General features: G+C 39.9%; 2 protein-coding genes across 3 annotated transcripts in view; both read right to left on the reverse strand.

The window, feature by feature from the left end:
• ptpn21 (protein tyrosine phosphatase non-receptor type 21) overlaps positions 1-7,850 on the reverse strand; it is a 16,846-nt gene extending 8,996 nt beyond the window's left edge. For both annotated transcript variants that reach the window (XM_087779521.1, XM_087779520.1), the window contains exons 1-8: positions 7,684-7,850; positions 3,180-3,436; positions 1,403-1,572; positions 1,133-1,230; positions 774-841; positions 632-702; positions 483-570; positions 335-423 (exon numbers count right to left, since the gene is read on the reverse strand). In XM_087779521.1, the coding sequence (XP_087635647.1) occupies positions 335-423; positions 483-570; positions 632-702; positions 774-841; positions 1,133-1,230; positions 1,403-1,572; positions 3,180-3,359 (764 nt within the window). In that variant the 5' untranslated portion in view covers positions 3,360-3,436; positions 7,684-7,850. The remainder of the gene's footprint in view (positions 1-334; positions 424-482; positions 571-631; positions 703-773; positions 842-1,132; positions 1,231-1,402; positions 1,573-3,179; positions 3,437-7,683) is intronic.
• A 2,432-nt stretch (positions 7,851-10,282) lies between these two features.
• spata7 (spermatogenesis associated 7) overlaps positions 10,283-15,000 on the reverse strand; it is a 33,558-nt gene continuing 28,840 nt past the window's right edge. Inside the window, exons 6-12 of the mRNA XM_087779980.1 lie at positions 13,525-13,880; positions 13,426-13,471; positions 13,262-13,362; positions 12,740-12,787; positions 11,587-11,664; positions 11,456-11,513; positions 10,283-11,278 (exon numbers count right to left, since the gene is read on the reverse strand). Coding sequence (XP_087636106.1) covers positions 10,472-11,278; positions 11,456-11,513; positions 11,587-11,664; positions 12,740-12,787; positions 13,262-13,362; positions 13,426-13,471; positions 13,525-13,880 — 1,494 coding nt within the window. The 3' untranslated portion in view covers positions 10,283-10,471. The remainder of the gene's footprint in view (positions 11,279-11,455; positions 11,514-11,586; positions 11,665-12,739; positions 12,788-13,261; positions 13,363-13,425; positions 13,472-13,524; positions 13,881-15,000) is intronic.

Below are 15,000 nucleotides of genomic sequence, written 5' to 3' on the forward strand. Positions count from 1 at the left end.
ACAAGAGGACCTCTCACATTGACAAGAGGACCTCTCACATTGACAAGAGGACCTCACACACTGACAAGAGGACCTCTCACATTGACAAGAGGACCTCTCACATTGACAAGAGGACCTCTCACACTGACAAGAGGACCTCTCACACTGACAAGAGGACCTCTCACACTGACAAGAGGACCTCTCACATTGACAAGAGGACCTCTCACACTGACAAGAGGACCTCTCACACTGACAAGAGGACCTCTCACACTGACAAGAGGACCTCTCACACTGACAAGAGGACCTCTCACACCGACAAGAGGACCTCTCACACTGACATTGATCTTGGACATACCTGAACAGAAGAGGTGGTTTGCCGTTCTTGTGCTTCACGAAGATGCCGTCCAGGCAGGATCCCAGTGTAACGTCTGTACCTGTGTTGTCCTTTTTCAACAGTTGTTCTCGTCAATGACACGCCAGTCATCGTCAGATCATTCACTTACTTTTGCTGGATATGTTTCGTGTCCATAACCTTCCATCTTCTCAACGTCCTGCATGTACAGCATCTCCGCCTCAGGAGCAGGCAGACCTCTGTGGAGGACCACGTTTAAAGGAGGTTGACCATTAAAGCGGGTCAAGTGAACCTTGTTACCTGAAGGACTGATAAAGAAGGGCCACCTTCTGAGTGGCCTCCTCCAGCTCTCGCTCGTCCTGAATCCAGTCCTCAGATGGAAACGACATCATGGTAACGAACAACAACTTGACAACATGTTAGATCCGCTCAAAGGACTCACAATAGGGAACAACACAAACTTCTGGAGGAACTCCTGAGAATCGCAGCGATTGAAGTCTCCGAAGTCGGCTGAAAAACATTTGAAGATCATCAGGATACAAGATGTTTCTGAAGGACAAGAAGAGTTTTCTGTAAAGTTTCATGTTGGGAGAATATAATGTGCAGCGTTTAGACAATCATTATGATCATTATTGAGCTTCAGTCGCATCAAGAACGTATGTGAAGATTGAAAGGTGATCATGACTAAAGAAAGCTCCGTGACGTTCAAGGACACAAACCAGATCTTTGGATCCTGATCTAAAGCACAATTCAAAGAGAAGAAAAACTCTTACATCAGTAAGAAGACATGCTAACACTGACCTTGCACTGCTAAGCTCGCTAACCTGACAGCTTGGTCCAGAGAGAGAGAGACGCGTCCTTCAAGAACATCCTTCTTGAGCTGAAGGTAATACTGATATCTGAGGAGAAGAAATACAAATGTTGTTATCAGTAACATGTTATATCTTGTTTAATCACAACGTTAAACAACTGAAATAAAGCTTCCACTCGAGTCCATAAACACATGATTCTGTGGCTTTGATAAAACCACGTGACTGTGATAAGCATCAGAAGCAGCATCAGAAGCAGGACCTGGTGATCTCCTGCTGCAGCTGCGACACGCTGGGGATGTAGAACACGACCCCGAAGTAAACGGTGGGCTCCTGCCCATACTTGTCCAGCTGCTTCTTCAGAGGCTTCTCAAGGTCGATCCATCGCTGCTGGTTCTGCTTGTTGAAGAACCACAGGCTGAAGAAGGTGATCTGTGGAGAAACATTATTGATCCTTATCATGTTCAAATGATGTTTTGTTATCTCTCAGAGTCATGATGTTTATGATGTTTATTTATGATGTTTATGATGTTTATTTATGATGTTCATGATGTTTATGATGTTTGTTTATGATGTTTATGATGTTTATGATGTTTGTTTATGATGTTCAAATGATGTTTTGTTATCTCTCAGAGTCATGATGTTTATGATGTTTATTTATGATGTTTATGATGTTTATGATGTTTGTTTATGATGTTTATGATGTTTATGATGTTTGTTTATGATGTTTATGATGTTTATGATGTTTATGATGTTTGTTTATGATGTTCAAATGATGTTTTGTTATCTCTCAGGAGTCATGATGTTTATGATGTTTATTTATGATGTTTATGATGTTTGTTTATGATGTTTATGATGTTTATGATGTTTGTTTATGATGTTTATGATGTTTGTTTATGATGTTCAAATGATGTTTTGTTATCTCTCAGGAGTCATGATGTTTATGATGTTTATTTATGATGTTCATGATGTTTATTTATGATGTTCATGATGTTTATGATGTTTGTTTATGATGTTTATGATGTTTGTTTATGATGTTTATGATGTTTATGATGTTTGTTTATGATGTTTATGATGTTTATGATGTTTGTTTATGATGTTTATGATGTTTATGATGTTTGTTTATGATGTTTATGATGTGTATGATGTTTGTTTATGATGTTTATGATGTTTGTTTATGATGTTTATGATGTTTGTTTATGATGTTTATGATGTTTATGATGTTTATGATGTTTGTTTATGATGTTTGTTTATGATGTTTATGATGTTTATGACGTTTGTTTATGATGTTTGTTTATGATGTTTGTTTATGATGTTTATGATGTTTGTTTATGATGTTTGTTTATGATGTTTATGATGTTTATGATGTTTGTTTATGATGTTTATGATGTTTATGATGTTTGTTTATGATGTTTATGATGTTTATGATGTTTGTTTATGATGTTTATGATGTTTATGATGTTTATTTATGATGTTTATGATGTTTATGATGTTTATGATGTTTATGATGTTTGTTTATGATGTTTATGATGTTTGTTTATGATGTTTATGATGTTTATGATGTTTGTTTATGATGTTTATGATGTTTATGATGTGTATGATGTTTGTTTATGATGTTTATGATGTTTATGATGTTTATTTATGATGTTTATGATGTTTATGATGTTCATGATGTTTATGATGTTTATGATGTTTATGATGTTTATGATGTTTATTTATGATGTTTATGATGTTTATGATGTTTATGATGTTTATGATGTTTATGATGTTGTGTTGATGCCACACACTGGTGTGTAGAACGACTGATGTCTATTACAGTCATGACTTGTTACGACTATAAACTCACGCTTCTGGATAGAAATCAGAAACATGTCAGATCATGATTGACTGTCACTCACAATAGTTTATATCAATCACACAGAGCATGACTTTAAATCAGCTCCATTATTATTATTATTAAAAATCTAACGTTATCAATGTGATAATAACTCCATCGTGTCTCCAGACCTGGAAGCCCTGGACCTGGACCTGACACTCACCTCCCTGAGCTCCAGCCTCTGAGCCACGGCCTCCAGACATTCCTGACCCGTGCTCTCCACCGACAGCGTGAACTCCACAAACTCTCCATTCAGTTGCTGGATCCGAGTGACGAGACAACTCTTGCTGGACACCGTATACCTTCTCGTCCTTTTGAGTTTGAAGCCAAATGGCAAGGGCATGTTTTGGATGTTCTCAAGAGGGTCTCTCTGCTTCAGGTGGGATTATATGACGTCATGAGGTTCTTCAACAGACACACCTGAGGAAAGAAATCAAGATTGTTGAGGTTTTATACAGACATGAAGATGTTTCTCTTGAACATCATGAAGACATGAAGATGTTTCTCTAGAGCATCATGACGACATGAAGATGTTTCTCTTGAACATCATGACGACATGAAGATGTTTCTCTTGAGCATCATGAAGACATGAAGATGTTTCTCTTGAGCATCATGACGACATGAAGATGTTTCTCTAGAGCATCATGACGACATGAAGATGTTTCTCTTGAGCATCATGAAGACATGAAGATGTTTCTCTAGAGCATCATGACGACATGAAGATGTTTCTCTAGAGCATCATGACGACATGAAGATGTTTCTCTTGAGCATCATGAAGACATGAAGATGTTTCTCTAGAGCATCATGACGACATGAAGATGTTTCTCTTGAGCATCATGACGACATGAAGATGTTTCTCTTGAGCATCATGACGACATGAAGATGTTTCTCTAGAGCATCATGACGACATGAAGATGTTTCTCTTGAGCATCATGACGACATGAAGATGTTTCTCTAGAACATCATGACGACATGAAGATGTTTCTCTTGAACATCATGACGACATGAAGATGTTTCTCTAGAGCATCATGACGACATGAAGATGTTTCTCTTGAGCATCATGACGACATGAAGATGTTTCTCTAGAGCATCATGAAGACATGAAGATGTTTCTCTTGAGCATCATGAAGACATGAAGATGTTTCTCTTGAGCATCATGACGACATGAAGATGTTTCTCTAGAGCATCATGAAGACATGAAGATGTTTCTCTAGAGCATCATGACGACATGAAGATGTTTCTCTAGAGCATCATGACGACATGAAGATGTTTCTCTTGAACATCATGACGACATGAAGATGTTTCTCTTGAGCATCATGAAGACATGAAGATGTTTCTCTTGAGCATCATGACGACATGAAGATGTTTCTCTTGAACATCATGACGACATGAAGATGTTTCTCTAGAGCATCATGAAGACATGAAGATGTTTCTCTTGAGCATCATGACGACATGAAGATGTTTCTCTTGAACATCATGACGACATGAAGATGTTTCTCTAGAGCATCATGAAGACATGAAGATGTTTCTCTTGAGCATCATGACGACATGAAGATGTTTCTCTTGAACATCATGACGACATGAAGATGTTTCTCTAGAGCATCATGACGACATGAAGATGTTTCTCTTGAGCATCATGAAGACATGAAGATGTTTCTCTTGAGCATCATGACGACATGAAGATGTTTCTCTTGAGCATCATGACGACATGAAGATGTTTCTCTAGAGCATCATGAAGACATGAAGATGTTTCTCTAGAGCATCATGACGACATGAAGATGTTTCTCTAGAGCATCATGAAGACATGAAGATGTTTCTCTAGAGCATCATGACGACATGAAGATGTTTCTCTTGAGCATCATGAAGACATGAAGATGTTTCTCTAGAGCATCATGAAGACATGAAGATGTTTCTCTAGAGCATCATGACGACATGAAGATGTTTCTCTAGAGCATCATGACGACATGAAGATGTTTCTCTTGAGCATCATGAAGACATGAAGATGTTTCTCTAGAGCATCATGAAGACATGAAGATGTTTCTCTAGAGCATCATGACGACATGAAGATGTTTCTCTAGAGCATCATGACGACATGAAGATGTTTCTCTTGAGCATCATGAAGACATGAAGATGTTTCTCTAGAGCATCATGAAGACATGAAGATGTTTCTCTTGAGCATCATGAAGACATGAAGATGTTTCTCTAGAGCATCATGACGACATGAAGATGTTTCTCTTGAGCATCATGACGACATGAAGATGTTTCTCTTGAGCATCATGAAGACATGAAGATGTTTCTCTTGAGCATCATGACGACATGAAGATGTTTCTCTAGAGCATCATGAAGACATGAAGATGTTTCTCTAGAGCATCATGACGACATGAAGATGTTTCTCTTGAGCATCATGACGACATGAAGATGTTTCTCTTGAGCATCATGACGACATGAAGATGTTTCTCTTGAGCATCATGACGACATGAAGATGTTTCTCTTGAGCATCATGAAGACATGAAGATGTTTCTCTTGAACATCATGACGACATGAAGATGTTTCTCTTGAGCATCATGACGACATGAAGATGTTTCTCTAGAGCATCATGAAGACATGAAGATGTTTCTCTTGAGCATCATGACGACATGAAGATGTTTCTCTAGAGCATCATGAAGACATGAAGATGTTTCTCTAGAGCATCATGACGACATGAAGATGTTTCTCTTGAGCATCATGACGACATGAAGATGTTTCTCTAGAGCATCATGAAGACATGAAGATGTTTCTCTAGAGCATCATGACGACATGAAGATGTTTCTCTTGAGCATCATGAAGACATGAAGATGTTTCTCTAGAGCATCATGACGACATGAAGATGTTTCTCTAGAGCATCATGAAGACATGAAGATGTTTCTCTAGAGCATCATGACGACATGAAGATGTTTCTCTAGAGCATCATGAAGACATGAAGATGTTTCTCTAGAGCATCATGACGACATGAAGATGTTTCTCTAGAGCATCATGACGACATGAAGATGTTTCTCTAGAGCATCATGACGACATGAAGATGTTTCTCTAGAGCATCATGACGACATGAAGATGTTTCTCTTGAACATCATGACGACATGAAGATGTTTCTCTAGAGCATCATGAAGACATGAAGATGTTTCTCTAGAGCATCATGAAGACATGAAGATGTTTCTCTAGAGCATCATGAAGACATGAAGATGTTTCTCTTGAGCATCATGACGAGATGAAGATGTTTCTCTTGAGCATCATGAAGACATGAAGATGTTTCTCTTGAGCATCATGACGACATGAAGATGTTTCTCTAGAGCATCATGAAGACATGAAGATGTTTCTTCTGAACATCATGAAGACATGAAGATGTTTCTCTTGAGCATCATGACGACATGAAGATGTTTCTCTTGAACATCATGAAGACATGAAGATGTTTCTCTTGAGCATCATGACGACATGAAGATGTTTCTCTTGAACATCATGAAGACATGAAGATGTTTCTCTTGAACATCATGAAGACATGAAGATGTTTCTCTTGAGCATCATGACGACATGAAGATGTTTCTCTTGAACATCATGAAGACATGAAGATGTTTCTCTTGAGCATCATGACGACATGAAGATGTTTCTCTTGAACATCATGAAGACATGAAGATGTTTCTCTTGAACATCATGAAGACATGAAGATGTTTCTCTTGAGCATCATGACGACATGAAGATGTTTCTCTTGAACATCATGAAGACATGAAGATGTTTCTCTTGAACTTCATGAAGACATGAAGATGTTTCTCTTGAGCATCATGACGACATGAAGATGTTTCTCTTGAGCATCATGACGACATGAAGATGTTTCTTCTGAACATCATGAAGACATGAAGATGTTTCTCTAGAGCATCATGAAGACATGAAGATGTTTCTCTTGAGCATCATGAAGACATGAAGATGTTTCTCTAGATCATCATGAAGACATGAAGATGTTTCTCTTGAGCATCATGAAGACATGAAGATGTTTCTTCTGAACATCATGACGACATGAAGATGTTTCTCTAGAGCATCATGAAGACATGAAGATGTTTCTCTTGAGCATCATGAAGACATGAAGATGTTTCTCTAGATCATCATGAAGACATGAAGATGTTTCTCTTGAGCATCATGAAGACATGAAGATGTTTCTTCTGAACATCATGACGACATGAAGATGTTTCTCTTGAACATCATGAAGACATGAAGATGTTTCTTCTGAACATCATGAAGACATGAAGATGTTTCTCTAGAACATCATGACTCGACAAACATATCTTACTTTAATTCAGTTGATACGTGAAGTGATTAGAAAACACTATAAACTCATTCTAAGACTTTATCTTCAACGATGTTTAATCGATGTTTAGTTAACGTTCCTAACTAACTTGTTTCTGAAGTTACTAGATTTAAACCAAACATTAAAACAACTTTTGCTAACGTTAGCTTAGCTCTAACTTCCCAGCAAGTCTGGCTTCAAACTCTCCTGCAGAGTCTCGTTCACACAAACAACAACACAAACAACAACACAAACATTAACACAAACTAAAGCTAAAGTTAAAATCTCTCCTCTGAGTCTCAACATTTACAGGTTTGACGTCAATATTTAGGGGAAGAAAAACACGTGACGTCACCGTTAGTTCGCCAGCTGCCGGTTAAAAGTCCATCTTTGGAAACGTTCCTTGGGTTCCTCCATGTGAGTCCAGGCCTGCAGAGATGTTGTTGTTGTTGTTGTTGTTGATCAGTTTAAAGATGTAAACACTGAACACTAAACTCTCTGCGGCGCTGCAGCGTGTTTCACTTCCGGAAGCGCAACAAGTGCGTTCGTCTACATCCGCGGACCTAGAATCTGCTGCTGACCCGCTCGAACCGTCGAGACCACCTGAGACCACCTGAGATCACCTGAGATCCATGAAGTTACCTGGAATAAATCGAGGGAAAACGCAAAACAATTGCGCGTGTTGAGCTCCGAGCAGGAGAAGAAAAACATGTGTTGGTCGCACACATGGCGGAAGGTTACACCAGAGTTCAGAAGGTGACGTCAGGCAGCTGGAATGTCAGAAGTGAGACAACAGCTGTTTAGGCTAGTTTAGGTGAGTTTAGTTTAGTTTAGGTGAGTTTAGTTTAGTTTAGGTGAGTTTAGTTTAGTTTAGGTGAGTTTAGTTTAGGTGAGTTTAGTTTAGGTGAGTTTAGTTTAGTTTAGGTGAGTTTAGTTTAGGTGAGTTTAGTTTAGTTTAGGTGAGTTTAGTTTAGTTTAGGTGAGTTTAGTTTAGGTGAGTTTAGTTTAGGTGAGTTTAGTTTAGTTTAGGTGAGTTTAGTTTAGGTGAGTTTAGTTTAGTTTAGGTGAGTTTAGTTTAGTTTAGGTGAGTTTAGTTTAGTTTAGGTGAGTTTAGTTTAGTTTAGGTGAGTTTAGTTTAGTTTAGGTGAGTTTAGTTTAGTTTAGGTGAGTTTAGTTTAGTTTAGGTGAGTTTAGTTTAGGTGAGTTTAGTTTAGGTGAGTTTAGTTTAGTTTAGGTGAGTTTAGTTTAGGTGAGTTTAGTTTAGTTTAGGTGAGTTTAGTTTAGTTTAGGTGAGTTTAGTTTAGTTTAGGTGAGTTTAGTTTAGGTGAGTTTAGTTTAGGTGAGTTTAGTTTAGTTTAGGTGAGTTTAGTTTAGGTGAGTTTAGTTTAGTTTAGGTGAGTTTAGTTTAGTTTAGGTGAGTTTAGTTTAGTTTAGGTGAGTTTAGTTTAGTTTAGGTGAGTTTAGTTTAGGTGAGTTTAGTTTAGTTTAGGTGAGTTTAGTTTAGTTTAGGTGAGTTTAGTTTAGGTGAGTTTAGTTTAGTTTAGGTGAGTTTAGTTTAGTTTAGGTGAGTTTAGTTTAGGTGAGTTTAGTTTAGTTTAGGTGAGGTTAGTTTAGTTTAGGTGAGGTGAGTTTAGTTTAGGTGAGTTTAGTTTAGGTGAGTTTAGTTTAGTTTAGGTGAGTTTAGTTTAGTTTAGGTGAGTTTAGTTTAGGTGAGTTTAGTTTAGGTGAGTTTAGTTTAGTTTAGGTGAGGTTAGTTTAGTTTAGGTGAGGTGAGTTTAGTTTAGTTTATGTGAGTTTAGTTTAGTTTAGGTGAGTTTAGTTTAGGTGAGTTTAGTTTAGTTTAGGTGAGGTTAGTTTAGTTTATGTGAGTTTAGTTTAGTTTAGGTTAGTTTAGGTGAGTTTAGTTTAGGTGAGTTTAGTTTAGTTTAGGTGAGTTTAGTTTAGTTTAGGTGAGGTTAGTTTAGTTTAGGTGAGGTGAGTTTAGTTTAGGTGAGTTTAGTTTAGGTGAGTTTAGTTTAGTTTAGGTGAGTTTAGTTTAGTTTAGGTGAGTTTAGTTTAGGTGAGTTTAGTTTAGGTGAGTTTAGTTTAGTTTAGGTGAGGTTAGTTTAGTTTAGGTGAGGTGAGTTTAGTTTAGTTTATGTGAGTTTAGTTTAGTTTAGGTGAGTTTAGTTTAGGTGAGTTTAGTTTAGTTTAGGTGAGGTTAGTTTAGTTTATGTGAGTTTAGTTTAGTTTAGGTGAGGTTAGTTTAGTTTAGGTGAGGTTAGTTTAGTTTATGTGAGTTTAGTTTAGTTTAGGTGAGTTTAGTTTAGTTTAGGTGAGGTTAGTTTAGGTGAGTTTAGTTTAGGTGAGTTTAGGTGAGTTTAGTTTATGTGAGTTTAGTTTAGTTTAGGTTAGTTTAGGTGAGTTTAGTTTAGGTGAGTTTAGTTTAGGTGAGTTTAGTTTAGTTTAGGTGAGTTTAGTTTAGGTGAGGTTAGGTTAGTTAGGTTGGTTAGGTAGAACTTTATTGATTTATTGTTTACCTTCTGACCACTGACACACACACACTCACACACACACTCTCACACACACTCACACACACACTCTCACACACACTCTCACACACACTCTCACACTCACACACTCTCACACTCTCACACTCACTCACACACACACACTCTCACTCACACTCACACACACACTCTCACACACACTCACACACAATCTCACACACACACTCTCACACACACTCACACACACACTCTCACACACACTCTCACACACACTCTCACACTCACACACTCTCACACTCACACACACACTCACACACACACACTCTCACTCACACTCACACACACACTCTCACACACACTCACACACAATCTCACACACACACTCTCACTCAAACTCACACACACACTCACACACACACACACACACACACACTCACACACAATCCTTCACTTTTCAATCCATAGTAAAGTCTTAAATAGTTTTATTGAAACACTTTATAAAGCAAACAAAGATGAGAAACAAACATAATCATCTCTAATGCAGATGAAAACATTCAAGAGTTGAAGATCCGTGTAAAAGAAAAGCTTCAAAAATATATCATCTGGAAGAAGACTTTGTAAAATAAACTCTGTAGGAAACATGTCCTTGAAGGTTCAGAAGTCGTCGTCACTGAGAACATCTGGGACCTGATCCACGGCAACATCTGCATCTTCAGTCCTGGTTCTGTTGGTGACTTGAAGAGACTCAGAAAAAGTCCTTTCAAGGTCTTCCAACGGTTTGGAGTCACGCTGTGGATCTTCTTCTCTGGACCTGCTGGTGTGTTCATGGTCGTCGCCTTCTTCACTCGCCTCACTGTCCTGCTCCTCGTCTGATCCTCCGTCTGAAGAACCATTTTCTTTGACATCGTCATCGTCTTCATCATCTTCATATTCATCTTCATCGTCGTCATCATCTTCATCTTCCTCGTCCTCATCTTCATCTTCATCACTTTGAGGAGAGTCCTTAGATCCATCACTATCATCCTGAGAAGTCTCTTTACACGCATCATTGAAGTGATCCTGCTTCAGACCTTCAGCATCTTCAGCATCTTCAGCATCTTCAGCATCTTCAGCATCTTCAGCATCTTCAGCATCTTCAGCATCTTCAGCATCTTCAGCATCTTCAGCATCTTCAGCATCTTCAGCTTCTTCTTCCTCCTCCTCGTCATCATCAGTCCGAGAGGATGTTTGTCGAACAAGTCTTCTTCTGGAGGAGCTGGAGACTGAACCTTCATCTGCTGACGCGTTCATGACGTCGTGATCGTGATCTTCTCTGGTCTTCTGGAAGAGCTCTGACTCCAGAGGTCGTAGAAGAGATTCACTGAGACCGGTTCTGATCTCAAACTCAGAATTCAAGGAGGTGGACACGTTTGGATCCTGAAGTTCTTTGCGCAGAACATCCAGCAGGTGGCGCATTTTACCCTTGAAAGAAAAGCAAAGCATGCGTCAGTCAGAACTGGATCCACACCTGAGGGACAGGTGTCTGGATGAGAGACTTTGACCTTCGCAGACGTCCTTGAACACGTCTGAACACATGAGATGCTCGCAGCTCCACATGAGATGCTGAGGATCTGATGGCTCCTCTAGAAGGTCACTCACCACACTCAGCTGACGACGGTTCATCTCCACGTGTCGGTCCATCACTCGGTCCAGGACGCTACACAAACACACGCGTGTTAACTTGATCACGTGATCAGGTCAAGAAACCATTGGTTAAAGAAGACAAGAACCTGTCAGAGATGGATCCTCTGGACAACAGGTCGTCCGTCACTGCAGAGATGAACTCCAGGTACTTCAACTCTTCTTCCCTGGAAGCATCGACACGACTTCAATAACACGCGTGATGTTCCTACAAGTGTTTAAATGTTGTGTTTGAAACATCAGATGGTCACCATGGTGAACCCTGGTCTATGTCTGGACATCATGAGAACATCATAGAGAACATCATAGAGAACATCATAGAGAACATCATGAGAACATCATGAGAACATCATAGAGAACATCATGAGAACATCATGAGAACATCATAGAGAACATCATGAGAACATCATGAGAACATCATGAGAACATCATAGAGAACATCATAGAAAACATCATGAGAACATCATAGAGAACATCATGAGAACATCATAGAAAACATCATAGAGAACATCATGAGAACATCATGAGAACATCATAGAGAACATCATGAGAACATCATAGAGAACATGATGAGAACATCATAGAGAACATCATGAGAACATCATAGAGAACATCATGAGAACATGATGAGAACATCATGAGAACATGATGAGAACATCATAGAGAACATCATAGAGAACATCATGAGAACATCATAGAGAACATCATAGAGAACATCATAGAGAACATCATAGAGAACATGATGAGAACATCATAGAGAACATCATAGAGAACATCATAGAGAACATCATAGAGAACATCATGAGAACATCATAGAGAACATCATGAGAACATCATGAGAACATCATGAGAACATCATAGAGAACATCATAGAGAACATCATAGAGAACATCATAGAGAACATCATAGAGAACAACATAGAGAACATCATAGAGAACATCATGAGAACATCATGAGAACATCATAGAGAACATCATGAGAACATCATAGAGAACATCATGAGAACATCATAGAGAACATCATGAGAACATGATGAGAACATCATAGAGAACATCATGAGAACATCATGAGAACATCATGAGAACATCATAGAGAACATCATAGAGAACATCATAGAGAACATCATAGAGAACCATGAACAGTCAACAATGAAAACATTAGTTCTGAACTGAAGGTTCTGAACTGAACATTGTAACTTCTCACATCATTTAGATGTTAGAAGATGAAGATAAAGTCACTCACTCTGTCGACACGCTGTTCTTGACGTTAGCTTTGCTGCTGTTTTTGTTCCTGCGAGAAAACACAAGACTCACGAAAACACAAGACTCGTGAAAACACAAGACTCATGAAAACACAAGACTCGTGAAAACACAAGACTCGTGAAAACACAAGACTCATGAAAACACAAGACTCATGAAAACACAAGATTCGTGAAAACACAAGACTCATGAAAACACAAGATTCGTGAAAACACAAGACTCGTGAAAACACAAGACTCATGAAAACACAAGATTCGTGAAAACACAAGACTCATGAAAACACAAGACTCGTGAAAACACAAGACTCATGAAAACACAAGACTCATGAAAACACAAGACTCATGAAAACACAAGACTCGTGAAAACACAAGACTCATGAAAACACAAGACTCATGAAAACACAAGACTCATGAAAACACAACAATCATGAAAACACAACAATCATGAAAACACAACAATCATGAAAACACAACAATCACAAAAACACAACAGTGTCTCGTCAAACCTGAGCGAAGCATCGAACGAGAGACAGTCTCTGCCTCCACTGAGCTGCTCTGACGACACATGAGGTTCGTCCTTCAAACGCCTGCGACCAGCTTTGAATTCCTGTCAAAGAAATGCTCTTTGTTACTTCAACTGTCAATCAAACGGTCCAGGGATGAGATGAACCTGAGTGAAGTCATAATATCCTGGAGCGTCTTCCATCATGTGTGAGCTGCACAAGAGAAGAAGGTCAGGTGATGAGGACACACTCAGAAGTCCACACACCTGTCGGCCTGGAGTCTGGATCTGCTGCCGTCCTGCAGGCTCTTCTGCGGGGCCCTGTAGAAGCGGTACTGGGACAGGAAGGAGGTCTTCTGGGACCTCAGCGTGGTGGGAGTGAAGGGTTTGGGCTGCGTGAAGTGCTGAGAGTGTTTCTTCATCAGGTCTCCACTGTAGGTCTTCTGCTGTGGGTCCTGGAAGCTGGAGGCCTCCAGGACCTTTGAAGCCGGACGGTCCAGGCGCTGAGAGCTGCTGTGGCGAGATAAGTACACGACGTCCTTCACGTTGAAGGAGGTGTTGAACCTCGGGGTGGAGGCCACGGAGCTCCTGGAGCAGAAGGGATCGTTGAGCACAGATCGAGTCTGCAGAGGAAAGAAGAAGAGACTCTGAGATCCTCGGGACCAGGATGAGTCTCAGATCTTCTGGGGTACGAAGGGAAACCAGCTCCGCACAAAAACAACTGCTATGGTGTGTTGTTAGGACCGGGTTGGTCACACCTCAAGTCAAGGTCACACCTCAAGTCAAGGTCACACCTCAAGTCAAGGTCACACCTCAAATCAAGGTCACACCTCAAGTCAAGGTCACACCTCAAGTCAAGGTCACACCTCAAGTCAAGGTCACACCTCAAGTCAAGGTCACACCTCAAGTCAAGAACACACCTCAAGTCAAGGTCACACCTCAAGTCAAGGTCACACCTCAAGTCAAGGTCACACCTCAAGTCAAGGTCACACCTCAAGTCAAGGTCACACCTCAAGTCAAGGTCACACCTCAAGTCAAGGTCACACCTCAAGTCAAGGTCACACCTCAAGTCAAGGTCACACCTCAAGTCAAGGTCACACCTCAAGTCAAGAACACACCTCAAGTCAAGGTCACACCTCAAGTCAAGGTCACACCTCAAGTCAAGAACACACCTCAAGTCAAGGTCACACCTCAAGTCAAGAACACACCTAAAGTCAAGGTCACACCTCAAGTCAAGAACACACCTCAAGTCAAGGTCACACCTCAAGTCAAGGTCACACCTCAAGTCAAGGTCACACCTCAAGTCAAGGTCACACCTCAAGTCAAGGTCACACCTCAAGTCAAGGTCACACCTCAAGTCAAGAACACACCTCAAGTCAAGGTCACACCTCAAGTCAAGGTCACACCTCAAGTCAAGGTCACACCTCAAGTCAAGGTCACACCTCAAGTCAAGAACACACCACAAGTCAAGGTCACACCTCAAGTCAAGGTCACACCTCAAGTCAAGGTCACACCTCAAGTCAAGAACACACCTCAAGTCAAGAACACACCTCAAGTCAAGGTCACACCTCAAGTCAAGAACACACCTAAAGTCAAGGTCACACCTCAAGTCAAGAACACACCTCAAGTCAAGGTCACACCTCAAGTCAAGAACACACCTCAAGTCAAGGTCACACCTCAAGTCAAGGTCACATCTCAAGTCAAGAACACACCTCAAGTCAAGGTCACACCTCAAGTCAAGGT

Source organism: Callionymus lyra, chromosome 18, assembly GCF_982586985.1.
Source record: "Callionymus lyra chromosome 18, fCalLyr1.hap1.1, whole genome shotgun sequence".
Taxonomy (NCBI): domain Eukaryota; kingdom Metazoa; phylum Chordata; class Actinopteri; order Syngnathiformes; family Callionymidae; genus Callionymus; species Callionymus lyra.